The 18,286-nt window shown below is 33.2% G+C and overlaps 4 protein-coding genes across 5 annotated transcripts; 3 read left to right on the plus strand and 1 right to left on the minus strand.

Annotated features, from left to right (window-relative positions):
- Nucleotides 1–689: 689 nt before the first annotated feature.
- LOC146166651 (uncharacterized) lies at nt 690–6,787 on the plus strand. Its single transcript, XM_083395268.1, has 16 exons — nt 690–788; nt 927–1,075; nt 1,500–1,704; nt 1,903–2,091; nt 2,639–2,785; nt 3,147–3,314; nt 3,593–3,668; nt 3,804–3,927; nt 4,181–4,283; nt 4,573–4,721; nt 4,934–5,138; nt 5,433–5,621; nt 5,682–5,837; nt 6,068–6,238; nt 6,486–6,561; nt 6,650–6,787. The coding sequence occupies exons 1-16, from the start codon at nt 690–692 to the stop codon at nt 6,772–6,774; spliced, it is 2,331 nt and encodes a 776-aa protein (XP_083251394.1). The 3' UTR covers nt 6,775–6,787.
- Nucleotides 6,788–7,384: 597 nt separating this feature from the next.
- Nucleotides 7,385–11,332, plus strand: LOC146166652 (peroxisomal sarcosine oxidase-like). 2 transcript variants are annotated; one of them, XM_083381832.1, is made up of 8 exons: nt 7,385–7,525; nt 7,819–7,967; nt 9,134–9,338; nt 9,747–9,935; nt 9,998–10,153; nt 10,383–10,550; nt 10,649–10,724; nt 10,880–11,332. In XM_083381832.1, the coding sequence occupies exons 1-8, from the start codon at nt 7,424–7,426 to the stop codon at nt 11,002–11,004; spliced, it is 1,170 nt and encodes a 389-aa protein (XP_083237958.1). In that variant the 5' UTR covers nt 7,385–7,423; the 3' UTR covers nt 11,005–11,332. The 2 variants fall into 2 exon arrangements, with proteins under 2 accessions (XP_083237958.1, XP_083237966.1); XM_083381840.1 differs by lacking the exon at nt 7,385–7,525 and adding an exon at nt 7,602–7,744.
- A 1,246-nt stretch (nt 11,333–12,578) lies between these two features.
- Nucleotides 12,579–14,588, plus strand: LOC146166653 (peroxisomal sarcosine oxidase-like). The gene is made up of 4 exons (XM_083381864.1): nt 12,579–12,724; nt 12,965–13,132; nt 14,120–14,195; nt 14,343–14,588. The coding sequence occupies exons 1-4, from the start codon at nt 12,701–12,703 to the stop codon at nt 14,465–14,467; spliced, it is 393 nt and encodes a 130-aa protein (XP_083237990.1). The 5' UTR covers nt 12,579–12,700; the 3' UTR covers nt 14,468–14,588.
- On the minus strand, nt 14,384–16,082 carry LOC146166654 (NAD-dependent protein lipoamidase sirtuin-4, mitochondrial-like). Its single transcript, XM_083381852.1, has one exon. The coding sequence runs from the start codon at nt 16,009–16,011 to the stop codon at nt 15,097–15,099; it is 915 nt and encodes a 304-aa protein (XP_083237978.1). The 5' UTR covers nt 16,012–16,082; the 3' UTR covers nt 14,384–15,096.
- Nucleotides 16,083–18,286: the final 2,204 nt, after the last annotated feature.

Here is an 18,286-nt window from a genome sequence, read left to right on the forward strand (position 1 = left end):
ATAGAGTTGGGATTTTAACTACAGTGATGTAAAAACTATAGTATAACCGAACTCCGAACTGTTTTAAAAATGACACTTGTGATATTGAGAAATAACATTTCATCGCTGCCAAAAAAATAATCTGTTTTACTAATGGCAGCACGACCTGACCTACGTTACCATCACGATTACCTTGCGTTGTTAAAAATGCATCGGAAACACGCAGTTCAACGCATCGGAAACTGGTAGTTAAAAACAGTACACGTGAAAATGTTTAGTTTATGCTACTGGTATATAGTAGTATTTTGATGTGGCATGTGCAACATGTTTAGTTTGTTTATTGTTTAACCTTTAGTTGGTCATATTAACATAAAGAGAGCGGGAATACAGAAAGCGATATATCTTTTTGTGAAGGGTTATTGCGTGTTAATGCTTTCCAGGCTTACCTGTCAGGTAGGCTATTTATGATTTCTGTTCTATTATCTGACTGTTCAAAAACGCCGTAGCATGAAAGTTTAGGAAACACAAAAGTGAGGTATTTGACCAATTCGGTTTGGATTCACAGCCGTAGACATTACTGGCTTATGTTTGCATTGAGATCTGCTGACGCAGCTTTGCGCGATCATTGCCGCAGTCACGTGCGCAATTTTTCGACAAGCTGTAATCACAACAATTTCTAGGCTCTTTGACTAAAAACCAAATACGTTGCAATGCTTTACGACGTAATTGTAATTGGGGCAGGTATTCAGGGTTGTTGGACGGCTTTGCATTTAAGTAAAGCAAAGAAGAAGGTGCTTTTATTGGAGCAGGTGCGTATTGTTCATTTATTAGCTTTAAAAACTGTTCGCCGTATTTTTGCAAATGTTGTTTTTAAAGGGGTATTCCCCAAAATACATTCCTAAGTAATATTGTCAATATTTTGTCAAATTGCATTAATTACCTCACAGTTTTCCTTGCCGCATACACGAGGTAGTTCTTTTGGGGAGTCAAGGATAACAAGATGTTCCTACACAACTCCTCATCATGCCAAAATGATGCCAGAGGCTTTCCAAGAATGGAATAATTTAGAAAAACAAGTTAATAAGGAGCTTTATATGTAAAGAAATCATAAATATTTTTATAGCTACTTCAGTTGCCGCATGTTGAATATATAAATTTTATAGTCTTGTATGACAAAATATCTAGATTTCTCCTTTATAAGAAAGTCTACTGACTGGCATGATTTAAAGTTGGTTGCTTTGTCTGTAGCTTATATACTGCTATATTTTGTTAAGCTAACATAGTTGTAATCTGTTTTCCACTATTGCTGATTGTCATTCTAGCCAGCTACTGTCTAGCAAAGCAAATATAAAGTTCACCAAGAATCTTGCATGTTAAAATGTTTTCGTATTATATGCTGACATTATAGGAATCCACCAATCAGGTTTTCATAGCAATTAAAAACAACATATATTTAAAGTCTTTTTATCTGGATTATAAATGATTGAATATTTTTAATTAAAATCAACCTATTTTATTAGAGAATGCGGCCTTGTATCTATATCCAATGAGGATCATCTTTCGAAGCTGCAAAGAGTTCTCACTGATCTAAATGTTTCCCATCAATACCTAAAGGCAGAGGAGATTTCAAAACAATTTCCTGGTTTGTCACCTGGAAATCGTAATGCTGTTGTTGAATATTCAGCTGGGGCCCTAAAATCCAAACAATGTATGACGTCTTTACTAGTAAGTGGTATTACGATTTCATCTTTTTCTAAGTAGGCTACTAGTGTTATGATGTAAGTTGCCTGACTTCACCTGGGAGAGAAAAAAAATCTGGCTAAAATCTTTAAAAAAAATCTCAGAACTTTCATGTGACAACAAATAAACAAATTTAGAATCATATTTAAAATATGTAATTCTATGCTTTGGTTATTTTTGCAGGAAGTGTTTGTTTCCAATGGCGGACAGCTACAGGATTCTCAAAAAGTCCTTAAAATCAACCCAATCAGTGCAAAAGAAGTACTAGTTTCCACTGATAAGGCCACTTATAGTTGTGCTGCAGTGGTCCTTACCTGTGGACCTTGGATAAACAAAGTACTTGAACCGCTAGATGTACAACTACCCACAAAGGTTCGACACCATTCCATGATGCATCAGTTGAATATACCGAACAGATTTATTATATTAGTTTGGAAAAGTTGTTTTAGGCTAAATTTTTTTAATCTTTTTCTAAATAATCTATTTTTAGACAACCACAGGAGCTTTATTAGGCTTGGCATAAGATGATATGTTATAATGCAGAGATTGGCACCAGCAGATTTAGTATTGACCAAGATTGTTTACATTTTTTAATATCTAGTAACATTTTTTTTTTCAATGTTTTTTTTTTTAAATAATCTGTTTTACTTGAAGCAGTCGCTGGGTAGTAACAATATATTTTCAAATCGATTGAACATCACAGTACATTGTTTTTCTGCAATAATTAGTTTTCTAGCGAAGAAATCTGTTACAAGGTATATTTTGGGGCGGCATTAAACCCTTTTAAGTTTGTAACAGATTTTAATTCAAAGCTTTTAATTTTAGACACTGAATAAATAATAGTACACTTTTAGTTTATAATGTGTAACTAAAAAAAAATGTAGCCCTGATTTATTATCAGTTTCCTTTTTGTTAACAGGTTACCAAGCTGGAATCAATTTATTGGAAGCAAAAAGAGTCAGTAAATTTATACTCTGCCACCAAATTTCCTGCTACTATGATTGACAGTGAATTGGGCTACCATATGTATTCAATTCCAATTATTGAATACCCTGGCATGATGAAAGTAAGGTTATATTTTTTGTATTGATAAATCCTTGGCTTAAGAACGTAAAATTTATATCTAAAATTAAAAAAATGAGCGAGTTTAAATTACCTATTTAGTCCTATCGTGCAAACTTAGTAAAATTAGATCATACGTATATGCAGATTCATAAAGCACCTTATTGCAGATCATGTAGCACATAACTGTGTTTGACTGTTTTATTCTTGAAGTAAATTCCATCACAGGCTATTGATTTGTTTCTTGGTATCCTAGACATTGGTCAAAAAATGAATTGAAAAAATTTATTGTGTATGGGTTTTCTTTTGTGATGTAATGTAAAATGTATTTTTGTTAAGCTATCTTGTGTAAATTTTAAATACAGGTGTGTTGTCATTTTCGAGAAGTGGTAGACCCAGATTATAGACAAATTCAAGTTGTTGAACCAAATACATCCATTGAAAAGAAAACCGAAATACGGACTTCAATGGTCAAAAAACATTTTCCGAGTTTATTACCATATCCAGCACTAGTGGAGACATGTGTTCAAACGGTAAGATATTATGAAATATTTTTGTTGTAGACAATTTTAAATTGTTTGAAAAACATGGTTTATTTGAGGTGGAATTTTATAAAGTTGTATTTACAGTTAAACACTTACGTGGCAATCAAGAAACAATAAAATAACATAATAAAGTTTTCATAAAACTTGTAATTTAGGAAATTTATTGCTTTTTTAACAATTTTTTAATATACATTAAAGTTGAATGTTACACAAATTTAATAAGCTTCATAAAGTCATTTTACCAATGTGACCCTTTTTGTTTTAAGTTAACGCCAGATGAGGATTTCATTTTGGATCATCATCCAAAATATTCAAATGTCATAATAGGAGCAGGATTTTCAGGTATGTTGTAGTGCTTGTACAATATTCTTTAGCATTAAAGAAAGAGTTTTCCACAGAGATAGTTTTTAAGTCAGTTTTTAGCTTATGTTTTTGCTTTCAATTAACATTTAATCTAATTATTTTATTCTGTTTTAGGGCACGGTTTTAAAATTTCTCCTGTTGTTGGAAAGATTCTTGCTGATTTGGTCATGAACAAAAAGCCAGCATTCCCCATACACCACTTTCGCCTTTCTCGATTTAAAAATGTTTCATCAGCTTTGTAATATTTTTTCTACTTTACATTACACCAACGGTGCCTGAAATCCACTGTCAATAATTGGTTCTCTAATCAATTTTAATAAACTATTGTCTTCTTTTTTCCACTCAATGTAAATGAATATGTTTTTCGTTTTGTTTTATTTTTCAAGTGAAACTATGTATTAGACAACAAATCTTTAATTTTATTAATTTTAATTAGGTTAGGGTGGTCTAGTAGTTGTTGTTGTTGTTCTTTGAAATAATAATTATCTTATAATGGCACATTATGATGTGATAGTTTGTGGTGCTGGTATAGAAGGTCTGTGGACTGCAAAATATTTGGCAGAACAAAAGAAGAAAGTTTTATTACTTGAGCAGGTAAGCTTGATTTCAGTTTTTTATTATTTTATTTATAACAGCACTTTAAGTATAGCAAATTTGTATATATGTGCAACATTAATAGGCAAGTCGTCCATAAATAACTCCAGTAATACAACATTGATAGGTAGTTTTTTGGCAACAGGCTTTACTTGTTATGTTTGTTTTTAATTGATCTATAAAAGGACGCACAAGCTTATATGAGCTCAAATAGTTTGTGTTCAAATTCCGAAATGGCAATAAATTTTAAAACAGTTAATACATTTTTTCAACTATTTACTTTATTTAGTTTTCCTGGCCCCATAAAAAAGGAAGCTCACACGGTGATTCAAGAATAGTTCGCTATGCCCATCACATGCCACATCACACTGCTCTTATGAAAGAATCATTTCCAATATGGGCGGAATTGGAAAAATCTTCTAATCAGAAACTCTTTCTGTAAGTAAATTTTAAGTAGTTGTAGCTTTATTAAAGAGAAGTTTGCACTGGGCAATAAACAAAACTTCATTATTAGCAAAGTTTAATTGCTGATTAATAGAATAGTCAACTATATTCCGTACACTAGTTGTTTACAAACTAAGAAATGCACTGCTGTAATTACAAAGTGATTTTTTTATAAACGTTTTTTTGTTTTGTTATTTTTTATTAAGAAACTGCGGATTGCTGCTAGTTTCAGATTCCCAACAAGTAAAGATTTATTCTGATATAATGAAGAAACATGGTTACAGCTATGAAAATCTAAATGCTAACCAAATTTCTGACAAAATTCCTGGAATAAATTTAAATGATTTAACAGCCGTCCTGGATAAATCTGCTGGAATTTTAAAGGCCAGTGTCTGTCTTCAGGTTTTAAAGGTATTTGAATATCAAGGCAAATCTTTTAAATAACCTGTTATTAGGTTTCCTTCATTTGTCTTTAAGATTGCAAATATTGCATTGTTAAAAAAATAAATATGTGAATTATAGTTTAAACACAATTATGCACTATATTTATATAGGTCAATTTTAAAATGTTTTAAAACGGTATATTGGTAATTGTTAATTTTGATTTGTGTGTCACAAATTTATGGTTGTGTCATATTTCACTACAAGGTATTTATGGAAACAAATTTACTGCAAAAATACAAAAATAATTGGCTTTTATTCCAGAAAGCTTTTGAGTCATCCGGGGGAGTTTTTCACGACTCGGAAAAAGTAAAAGTTGTCCATCCACTCGGTGGCAACTTTGTTGAAGTGATGACTGACAAAAGAAAATATACTTGTACATCAATTGTCTTGACTTGTGGCGCCTGGATTACCAAACTATTAAAGCCCCTTGAAAACCTCTGGTCATTAGAGGTTAGTAGTAACAATACAAATTTGCTTTATTTTGCATTTATGTTTAATGTGTCTTAACAGCCTCAAAAAATTAAAAAAGTTCATTGGAAATGTGAGAATCCTTGTTTGTACCATATTAGTCAAAACTTTCCTGCTGTTGTATTTCTGAAAATTATTGATGATGTTCAGCGAATATTTTATTCCAAACCTGTGATGGAACAATCAGATTTAATGGAGGTAATATTAATCATGTAAATTAAATTCATTTGAAAACGTGTTCTATTATCATATTGTATTCTACCATATAACATAAAAAAATATTGTTTGATTTTACTGGATAATTATACTTTATGAAATATTAATTAGTACTTGAGCTTCTAAAATATGTGTAAATACTGATATACACAAATGAAACCCATTTCTATGACATTTGTAAAAGAAAAATAAATTGTTTAAATTGCTTTTAGTTTACTTGTCATTTTGGAGTTCCAATAGATGATCCAGATAACATTGAAAACTTAAGTCAAGAAAAGAAAGATTTGGAAATTGAAAATGACAAAAAACTTTTGTCAATGGTTGAAAACCACCTTCCAAACCTACACCAGGAACCTGCTTTGGTGGAAAGCTGCATTTATACTGTAAAAAATAATGCTACTAAAATTGAACATGTGACTTTGTGATGCATAACATTTCTTTGGAAACCGTATGAAAATTGTAAAGTAATTAATTAAATCTTAACATTTGTTTCATAGAAAGTCATTTATTAGACATTTGTTTTTAACCTAACTATAAATGGGGCAGCCTACGAGAGTAACGCAATGCCCACCAAAACTCTATTTTTTAAATCCTTGTTTTTCAAATTAGTTTAGCATTTTGGTTTTTCAGATGACACCAGATGAAGATTTTATTCTTGACCACCACCCTCTCCATGAAAATGTTGTAATTGGTGCTGGATTTTCAGGTAACATTGTTCATTCAACAATAATCCTAAATTTTTAAGTCAATAACACGATTCGCCAAGCAATTTTACTCTTTTTTTGTTCTTTTAGGAGTTGGATTCAAATTTTCCCCAGTGGTTGGTCAAATTCTTGGTGATCTTGCATTGCAAAGGAAACCTACTCATCCTTTATATCACTTTGCTATTTCTAGATTTATTTCCAGCCAAAAAGTGTGAATCTAAAATTGTTTTGTCTTTCATCATCATAACATGTCTTTTATTTCTTTGCGTTTAGGTTTATTTGTTGAGTATTGCTTTGTAGTTTGGTTTGTTCTTGTCAGTGTATTGCTTTTATGAACCATGTTCTTGATGGTGGTTTTAAATCTGCTCATTTTGCAAAGCAAATGCAATGCAGTGGCAAGGAAAACTAAATAGTGTGCTATCATCTTTTATGGCATATGTGAAACATACAGATATATCAAATGGGTGCGCAGCTAAAAAAAATTGAGAACCCCTGTTCTAAACTAAGCCAAAGCTCTACTTAGCTTATACCTTTTTAAACCTCACTGCTGCTTGACTTTCAACTATTGCCAAACAGCTGCCAATTTGTATATCCTGTTTATGCCATGTTCTATGCAGTTAATCATAAATACAAGCTATTTCATGACAAATTGAGTATATTAGTGCAATTATTTGGTCGCAATTTTTAATGAACTATGTGCTTACTAAAATCATGCTTACGGTAACGTTATTCGTGAATCTATTTTTTCGATGCCCTCTCTTGCCTCTTGAAGTTTAACTTTTTTTTTTAGCTTTGTTTCGTACTAAACCTTGTTCTTTCTAGATTGTTTAGAATAAACGTTTTGTAGTATTTAAGTAGTTTACAATGACGGACTATGATGTAATTGTTTGTGGAGCTGGTGTTCAGGGATTATGGACGGCCAAGTACTTGGTTGAACAAAAGAAGAAAGTTTTGCTTCTGGAGCAGGTAAACAAATTCCACATCACACATCTCAAAATTGCAATACATGTTAGTCCAGTGGTTGCCTAGCATTGTGTTTAACAGGTTTTCAAGATTTTTTTTTAGGTTAGTTAGTCGAAGATTGTCATTGGATTCAGTCAAGGTATTTTTAATACCTAGCTAAAGAGTTTATCCTGTGGCCCCCCACCGAAACCTCAGCATGCATGCCGGTGGCCCCACATAGAGGTCAGGGTTCACGGTTGAGAAACCCTGTGTTAGTCTATGACTGATTTACAAAAAAATAAATTGTTGCTCTTCAGTTTCCCTGGCCACACAGCAGAGGAAGTTCACATGGAGATTCGCGAATCACGCGATATGCCTACCCAACTGCACACCACACTGCAATGATGGGAGAATGCTTTAGACAATGGGGGCAACTGGAGAACTCCACACATCAAAAGCTTTTTGTGTAATTATATTTTTTTATTTGAAATTTGTTTGGACGTCTTTTAAAAATAATTGGTCACATGTTTGAGAAATTTTATTCGTAAACTTGCACCATTTTTTTTTTAGTAAACTTGCACCATTTTTTAATTTCAAATAAACCATGTTTGTCAATATATGTGATAAGAAATAGAACTATATACCATGAAACATAGAACACTGTTTTATTTAGATATTTTTATCACAAACTTGATTTTTCCTTAAGACTGTATGCAGTTTTGTTACTTTTATTGCATGTTATATTGTCATGGTGATATTGTTTTAAATTATTTTGACAACTAAAAAAGGAGTATTTAGAAAAAGCCTAATCGAATTTGTGAAAATAGTTTTATTGAAATTTCTTTTGAATAAGAAACACAAATCGATGATATATTATTAGTAGGGCGATTATTTTTTGACTTCAAAAATTAAAAATTTGACAAATTTTGACCTAAAAATAATTTCTTTTGACAAAATTTTGACCTGTTAAAAATACATTGATTTAAATAACCTATTGTTGTTTAATGCACTGCATTAGTGTCTTGGCGTCGTCAATCACACGTTTTTGATGCTTTACTGACTACGGGTCGAACACAAATCAGTCAGTTTTCGGGTTAATGCAAAACTCATGAAAATACTCCGTTGATATTTTTGTCATTTCAAAAAGACAAACAAATATAAAAATACCAAATTAGAAAAATGTAGGCCCAGTTTTTGAAAAAGGAAATAGGCAATTGCAAATCACAAGCGTAAAAAGAGAGCCAATTCTGTTCAATACATTTGTCCAAATCAGAGAGGCCTCGGTGGTTAATTCTTCTAGCGTACATAGCATATTTTGCTCTAATGAAGATATAGTACAGTTAAAATGTAACTGTACTATATAATTATTATATAAATCAAAACTACATTTTTTGATAAAATTGAATGACAAATTTCACAAAAACTGAACGACAATTTTAAAAAGCTGACTTATAGTTTGTTTTTTCACTTTGTAAAGAATTTATGTGCATTTTTATTCGATTCAGAAATACAATGGTCTTTTAAAAATTTTGCACATATGACCTGCATGCAACACAACAATATGACTTTTAATTTCTTTAAAATATTTGTGTTTTATTTTGTTTTGTGTTTCTTTTTTTAATGTTTTTGTAGAAATTGTGGATTGCTTTTGATTGCTGACAATGATGAAATAGCGAAAACTTGTGACATATTACAAAGTAATGGCCATATTCATGAGAAACTAAGTTCTGAACAAATTGCTAAAAGGTTTCCTGGGGTTAATTCAGCAGGTTTAGATGGTGTGCTTGACAAATCAGCAGGTGTATTAAAGGCAAGCCTTTGCCTAAAAGCATTGCAGGTTTGTAAGTTGCAATATGTTTGGTTAAAACAGGGGTTCTTAAACAGGGGTCCTTGGCTCCTTCGGGTTCCGTGAACTAGTCTTAGCGGGTCCAGGAACGCCTAAGTGAAATATTAGTGTATATTTAGGAACTAATAAATTAAAAAAAATAAGAGTCAAATTAAAAAGAAAAGGGTTTTGTGCTGAATGTAGACTCCATTACACTTTCACGTTTTTTGACCGAAATCAGCAGATTTCAGAAGTCTATTTGTATTGTGATGTCATCTCTGAAAATTTCTAGCCTATGGTCAATGCATGCAAAAAAAATTTTAGGGGTCTGCGGTAAAAATAGTTTAAGAACCCCCGGGCTTATCACCAGTCAGAATTTTTACACAACTTCAAAAACAATTGATATTTATTGTTGTACAGAAGTCATTTTTGTCATCTGGGGGTGACTTCCGTGACTCTGAAAAGGTTGAAAATATTTTTCCTATAAATGATACTTTAATTGAGGTGATTACTAATAAAGGGAAATATACAAGTTCATCCATTGTCTTAACCTGTGGGTCTTGGATTAACAAGCTTTTAAAGCCATTACAGACGGTTTTGCCTGTAACGGTAAGTATTTCCTTTGAGTTTTGTTGCTGAGATGTGGTGATAATAATGACATGTTTTTACAGCCTAAAAAAGTTAAAGTTGTATTTTGGAAGTGCAAGAATCCGAGTCTGTTTCATGTTGACAATCATTTTCCAACAACTATATTAGTGAAAAATGTAAAGGGTGTACAAGAACACTTTTATTCCACACCAGTAATGGAATATCCAGATTTAATGAAGGTTTGTTAATGAACCCAGATAAAATGGTCCAATAGTTTGTAATCCAACTCAATGAAAATGTTTTTTTCCTTATAAATGCATCTTAAACATCCAGACCCAATAAACTGTTTAATATGTAAAACTGCTTTGTTGTCTGTAGATGTTTTGAAAAACTTGTATCGCCTATCACAAACTTTTTACACCTCACTTATGTCAACTCTGAGCCTTTTTTATGCTAATTTGTAAACAGTTTTGCTGCCATTTTGGCGTGACAATGGATCCTGACAGACGAGATGCTGCTAGCCCAGAAACCCAACAGGATGAAAAGAAAAATGACAAAATGCTGGCTTCACAAGTTCAAACACACCTACCAAACCTACATCCTGAACCTGCTCTGGTTGAAAGCTGTATTTACACTGTAGGCTAAATATATATATTTTATAAAGCTAAATACTAATTTTTTAAGAACATATTATGCATATATAAGGTATATGTAATTTGTGTTCCGCTTTACAGGAATCACCAGATAAGGATTTTATTCTGGACAGACTTCCAACGTATAAAAACATTATAGTTGGAACAGGATTTTCAGGTACATGCTCTATTTTTGTCTTTAAATGTTAGATTTCCATTGTAGATATGTCAGCCTATTATTGTCAACGATGACATCACATTGTTTATATCTGAGACTGTTCGTTCAAGTCACTTAGCTATTAACATATTTCTGTATCCCTGTTTTTTATGTAGGACATGGATTTAAGTTGTCACCTGTTGTTGGCCAAATTCTTGGAAATATGGCCCTCAATCAAGAACCTGCATATCCTATTCATCACTTTGCAATGTCTAGATTTGTTAGAAAGCCAAAATTGTAAATCTGTAAAAAAGTGTCTCCCACTTCCCAATGTTATATGCAATTTCCGGCTAATTTTTTACTGTGTGTAATTCTTCTGTAATCTTTTATATTCGGTGGCACTTGCTAATACAATTTTTTCTGAAAAAGTTGCAATAAACCAAATTGTGGAACTGCTATATGTGAATTTTGTGTGTGAGTGAAGAAATTATTTATGAAACAGTAAATAGAAATGAAGGAGTCATATGTTTTTACAGTTTTAGACCAAACCATGACTATACAGATTTAAGAACGTTAGAGCACAGGGCATTAATTTTAAGTGTAGCAATAGGTCAGCACGGGTAGGGCCAACATTAATAGCCAAACATTGTATTGACTTCTTTGTATTTTTTTGTGAACCTGCTTTGTTGGAAAGCTGCATTTATACTGTAAAAAAATAATGCCACTAAAATTGAATAATATTCAATATTATGTAACTTTGCAATTACATGTTTGGATATTTTTTTATTTTTGACAAGTAAATTCTTTTTTTCTAACGGTGTAAACTTGCAACATTTTTTAATTTTAATTAAACAATGTTTGTTGATATATGTGATAAGAAATAGAACTAGATAGCATGAAAAATAGAATATGCTCTTTTATTTAGATTTTTTTATCAAAAACTTTAGTTTTGCTTAAAACTGCATGTATTTTTTGTATGTTTTTCTTGCCAAAGTTTTATTGCATGTTATATTGTCATGGTGATATTGTTTTAAATTATTTTGATAACTAAAAGAGGAATAGTATTTAGGGATGCCTAATTGAATTGGTGAAAATAGTTCTTTGAAATTTCTTTTGAATAACGACAAAAATCGATAATATATTATTTGTCAATATAAAACCGAAATACAAATGATTTTTAATAATGATGCACATCATAGGTCTATGATTAATGACCTGCATGCAACAGAGCAATATCACTTTTAATTTATTTAAATATGTGTGTTTTATTTTTGTTTTGTTGTTTTTTAAATGTTTTTGTAGAAATTGTGGATTGCTTTTGATTACTGACAATGATGGAATAGAGAAAACTTGTGACATATTGCAAAGTAATGGCCATATTTATGAGAAACTAAGTTCTGAACAAATTGCTGAAAGGTTTCCTGGGGTTAATTCAGCAGGTTTAAAAGGTGTATTTGAAAAATCAGCAGGTGTATTAAAGGCAAGCCTTTGCCTAAAAGCATTGCAGGTTCGTAACTTGAAGTATATGTGGTTATTTTATTTTAAAAGAATGCTTATCACCAGTTGGAGTTTTTACACAACTTTAAACAATTATTATTTATTCTTGTACAGAAGTCATTTTTGTCATTTGGGGGTGATTTCCGCGACTCTGAAAAGGTTGAAAGCATTTTTCCAATAAACGATACTTTAATTGAGGTAATTACTAACAAAGGGAAATATACAAGTTTATCCATTGTCTTAACCTGTGGTTCTTGGATTAACAAGCTTTTAAAGCCATTACAGACTGCTTTGCCTGTTACGGTAAGTATGTCATATTTGTAGTTCTGTTGCTGAGATGTAGTTATATTTGTGACATGATTTTACAGATTAAAAAAGTTAAAGTTGCATTTTGGAAGTGCAAGAATCCGAGTCTGTTTCATGTTGACAATCATTTTCCAACAATTATATTTAATACAAACGTAGAAGGTATACCAGAATCCTTTTATTCCACGCCAGTAATGGAATATCCAGATTTAATGAAGGTTTGTTTATGAACCAAGGTAAATGGTTGCAAAAGTTTCTAATCCAATTGAATCTAAAATTATTTTGGTCCCAAAAATGCATCTAAAACATGCAGGCCCCCGAAAATTTTAAAATGTAAGTTGTTGTCGGTAGATTTAAAAAAAAACTTGTATCGCCAAATCAAAACTTTTTATACTGCACGTTTTTTATACACAATAACTAAGCTCAGCCTTTAATTTTTGATACTAATTTGTAAACAGTTTTGCTGCCATTTTGGAGTAACAATGGATCCTGACAGACGAGATGTTGCTAGCCCAGAAAGCCAACAGGATGCAAAGAAAAATGATGAAATGCTGGCTTCAATAGTTCAAACACACCTACCAAACCTACATCCTGAACCTGCTCTGGTTGAAAGCTGTTTTTACACTGTAGGCTGAATATATATATTTTATATTAAGCTGTTTTATAACAGATGCACATACAGTCACATATCCATGGGGTTTCAGGAAAAGTGATATTACCATTTTTGTCAGGGTTTAACTCACTGTCCTAAGCGGCAATGTTTGCAAATGTGTAAGGAAAATATAACGAAACACGCTGTTTTTAGTTTCTTGTTTGTACAAAAGTAGACCGTAAACGCAGGATTTTTTTTTTTAAGATTTTAGCAAGTGCGTATTCTAAAATTGACAACGTCTAGCCTTCTGCCTTTATTCACTAAAAACAAGTTTTGCACAACTAATGTTCCTAGCTGTTTAGCTGTCTGCCCAAATATTCAATGTTGTAACAGAGGCATTTTTTTGAAGCAGATTCTATTAGGTGGTTTAACAATGACTGTCGTACGTGTTTTAAAGTCGCCATATTTATGTAATAAAAGTAGCAAATACAAAATATTCTCTATTGGCATGTCCTAAGACCATGTAAATAGTGTGCAATTGATGCAACTATTTTCCCTCAACTGCAGCTTGTATTTTAGGTGACTTGGCGCACAGCTCGGCGCAGATGTTGCACTAATCGTGGCATAATAACACCCGGAAAAAATGATCTTTAGTATTGAAAGAAATGCGTAATTTAGCTCATGAAACTACATTGCTGATAGTCAAAACATGATTCAACCAAAATCAATCACACATATTTCAGGGTCTTGATTAAGTTTTCGCCTAAATTTAACGATTGCACACTAAACAGTTTTACTGCTGACGCTGGCGGGAGTGTCAGTGACGCAATGTGTTTGCCTTCGCTGGGCGTTAGTTGGCTGTATGATTTTTTTCCTAATTATGATGTCATTACAGTCACTATTTTATGACGTCATGATTCATTAAAGTTAGAAAATTTGGGACCCTCCTTTTTGGATTCCTGGATATGCCCCTGAGTATATATAATATTCAGGTTTATGTAATCTGTGTTCAACTTTACAGGACTCACCAGATAAGGATTTTATTTTGGACAGACTTCCAACGTATAAAAACATTATAGTTGGAACAGGATTTTCAGGTATATGTCATCTTTGTCTTAAAATTTTCAATTTGCAATATAAACATTTCAACTTATTATTCTCATCAATGACATTACATTTTTCATTTTTGTCACTATTTACTCAGGTTTTTTTGCTAGTAACATTATATTTCTGTTTTGGTGTAGGACATGGATTTAAGTTGTCGCCTGTTGTTGGCCAAATTCTTGGAAATATGGCCCTTAATCAAGAACCTGCATATCCTATTCATCACTTTGCAATGTCTAGATTTGTTAGAAAGCCAAAATTGTAAATCTGCACAAAAGTGTTTCAGACTTTCCAATGTGTTTTAATGTTATATGCAATTTCTGGCTCATTTTTATTACAGTGTATATTTCTTATGTAATCTTCTATATTTTGTTGCACTTACTAATACTGTCTCTGAAAAAGTTGCAATAAAACAAAATATGGTATTGTACATTATGTGTAAGTAAAGAAATATTTAAAGAAACAGAAAATCACCACAAAATTGACTGAATTTAAACTACTATATCAAAATGTATGTTAAAGCAAAAGTTTTTTCTTAATATCATGTCAAAAAAACTTTGGTGATTACGAACAAAAAGTGTTTTTCATTAATAAACATTAATTGACACTATTGCACAAAAAAGTGTATGAAAAAAACAAACTTCATACAATAACATGAAAGGGCATCTTATGCTATAGTTCTAAATTTAAACGAAGTTGTTAAGTCGACAAAGTTATAGAATGAGGGCGTTATTAACCGAAGATATTACAAGCTCCTATCAAAACATCTAAATCAAGATGATGTAAACCTACTTGACCTTTTTGGCTTTGCAATTTATTATCAAGCTACATTACAGATCTGGCATAGTGTATCCAAGAAGTCATATGTTTTCACAATTTTAGACTAAACCATGACTATACAGATTTAAGAACGTTAGAGCACAAAGCATTAACTTTTAAGTGTAGCAAGTGGTCAGCACGGGTAGGGCCAACATTAATAGCCACACAAGGTATTGACTTCTTTGCCGCATGAGACACAAATCTAAATCCAGACCATACATGCAGTGAGGACCCAACAACTAGTAATCCGTCGCAGCTGTCTATTTGACTGAAGACAAATTTAACGATTTGACTGGGCACAGTATCACCAAAAAATATGACGTCCGGTTTCAGAACTCCATTACACTTCACACATTTTGGCACTTTAAAATTTGAGACATGCTCATCTTTGATATACACATCTGAGTCTGGACCATACCCCATTATAGGAGCTGACCATCCTGCATTGATTTCCCTAAATCTTTGCTGTAGCTCAGACCTTGGTGATTTTGACTTACAATTTAGACATAAAACCCTGTGCATTGAGCCATGTAGCTCGGTAAGGTTTTTGCTGCCAGCCTTGTGGCATAGACCGTCTACGTTTTGTGAAACGTGCCACAAAACCTTTCCGCTTTCTTCCAGTTCACTGAGCTTCTTATGTCCGTTGTTTGGCAGAAACTTCGAAAACGTGTCCCAACCAAGGTAATTCCGTGCCCAGTATTTTTTTCGAAATGCGTCGCTTCTAATGAAGTCATTGTGCTGCATAGGTTTGTGATTAACCCGGTCATACATACCCACATCTTTAGACCTGTAGTCTGGTATACCCGACTCTGTGGATAAGCCAGCGCCTGAAATCACAACTATCTTTGATTTGCTGTCGATAAAGTCGCGTAGAAACTGTATTTCGGACGGAATAGGGGCGGGTGCTTCTGGGTAAAATTTCTGTTCTTTTTGGCCAACCGAATAAAAGCGGGATTGAACATCTGGTAAAATTCGCCTAAGTGCCTTCATTTTTTTTAAACAAAGAGCAAATGATGTCTTGGTTGGTGCTGGACTGCTGTTATATTTTGCTGCACGAAAAACAACTTCTAAGTCGTTAGCTCAATGATAAAATTGTTTTGTCGGTCAGCTGTTGTCACGGTTGGATAGGCAAAGCCAAATGTGTAATTTTTTTAATTTTAATTTATTTAAATGTACTTATTACTTTATATTAAAACTGTTTTAGTAGTATACTAGTATACCCTAGTGAAGTCTAATGTCTTTAAAATCTTGTAGGGCCTATTTGGCTTAAACTTCTAATCTTTGAGAATACATGGCGATATACATTTCTCGCCTTAGTACTTTTAAAACATGTCTTGAACCGCCCAAAACTGAAATGATATATGACAGTGATTTTGCAACTTTTTCCACGGACTTTTTAAAGCCAATTAGAAGGTTTAAACGGATTCAAGCAACAAATTGGTCGCTCTTTCACTATTGTACGTGAAAAGTTATGCAAAAAAGAAAAAATAATAATACCGCATACCACAACCCATATTGTTTGGGTTAGGGTGCGGGTTAGCGTTTGGGTGAGGGTGGGTCAAGTAATATTATGTTTATTATTAATAATAACTTGACCCACCCTCAACCAAACGCTAACCCGAACCCTAACACAAAATGCGTTGTGGTATGCGGCATTTAAAGAAAAATTTTTTTTTAATTTTTACGTACATAAGTGAAAGAGCGCCACAAATTGTAATTGATAACTTGGTATGTTAACCAGGCTGAAGCACTGCATCCTGAGGAGCCTAATATATATTGACAGGTTTAGTATAACAGTTAGCTTGTGTGAGTCAATTTGACGAATATGCGTTTATAAACTTTACTAAATTGAAAAATCCATGTCGAAGGTAAAGCAACGACAGGTTATATACGTGTGGCTTTACACAACGTTTGGCCACTGGCAGTGATAGAGAGGCAGTAAGGTGACGTTAAAAAGATCAATTCTTGATACTTGACAGCGATTGCGAGGTTGAATATTTTCTGTATTTTAACATCGACCATTGTCCTTAGTGTTTAGCAAAATAACAACTGACTTAAAAATCGATTTTCAATACTTTTTCCAGTTTATAGTTAAGTGTTATATATTTACATTGAACCCCAACCGGAACTTTTAAATTGCTACGAAAGTAGCGTTTAAAAGTTATTTTCCATTTTTTCCTACTACTTTGCCCAATTTGACGTCACTATACTCATGGCCGGCGTTGACTGAGGCGTGCCCAAGAGCCGAGCCGAGAGCTTTCAGTGTTTCGCAATTCATTCTGGTTACCGGAAATTTTAAATTGCTACGAACTTATACCGGGCATAATTTTTTCATAGATGTTTTCACAAACCTACTTCAACGCGATGTTACTAGGGACTCCAGCCATAACCAAGATAAGAACAACATCAACGTCGGAATAAAACACAGTTTGGAACAAGACTAAAATAGGACTAATACCTAATAGACGTAGTACCGTCTAAATCGGAATAAGTCTCAAACCCGTCAGAATAAGACCTAAATGGTCAGAATCAAGCCTAAACAACACTTTACCTAACCCAAAGCCCCACCCCTAAAAATCTCAACCCTAACCTATTTTGTAACCCCTCCTCTTACCCAACAATAAACATGGGAAACAATCCGTTGCGAAAACAGTGGCACACTGACGGTCCCGGTCAAACTAGGGCGTCCACACGTCGACACCAAAAAGTCCGATGCCATACCCATGGCCCCCGATCGTCCCATACCCTCTACCTATACAGTTTCAGCCGCTGTTTTGGCCATTTCGGCCTTATTCCGTACTGGACATCACTGCGCATTTTGCCTTATTATGTCGCTGGTCTTAATACTATGGTTTTAGAGATTTTTCTGTTTAGGTAGGCCGATTGCTACTTATAGGGATTATTGTGTGTTCCCGTTACAAAGTTAATCTAAACGTGACGCCATAAATCAGTACAGTAACCTGAAGAATGCTACACAGTTCGTTCATTGTGTTGAAGTTTTGGGTTGGAGAGGTGTTAACTTCAATACAAATACTGTGCTAAAAGGATCGTATCGATTCGCGTAAAGCGAAAACCACTTTGCATCGTTGATGTTCCAAAAATGTGCGCCTTAGGACTATAACGGTGTAATGAAAATGCTAAGACCAGGCATACGAGGAACCTATTTCACACTCGCTATGTTCGAACAAAATTTGTTTTAATACATATTTTGGAGGACGCGTGGCCACGTTTCACCCAATTGGACCCGCCCTGCGCAGACTTCAAT

The sequence above is a fragment of the Ascidiella aspersa genome, chromosome 1 (assembly GCF_963924565.1).
Source record: "Ascidiella aspersa chromosome 1, kaAscAspe10.2, whole genome shotgun sequence".
Classification (NCBI taxonomy): Eukaryota; Metazoa; Chordata; class Ascidiacea; order Phlebobranchia; family Ascidiidae; genus Ascidiella; species Ascidiella aspersa.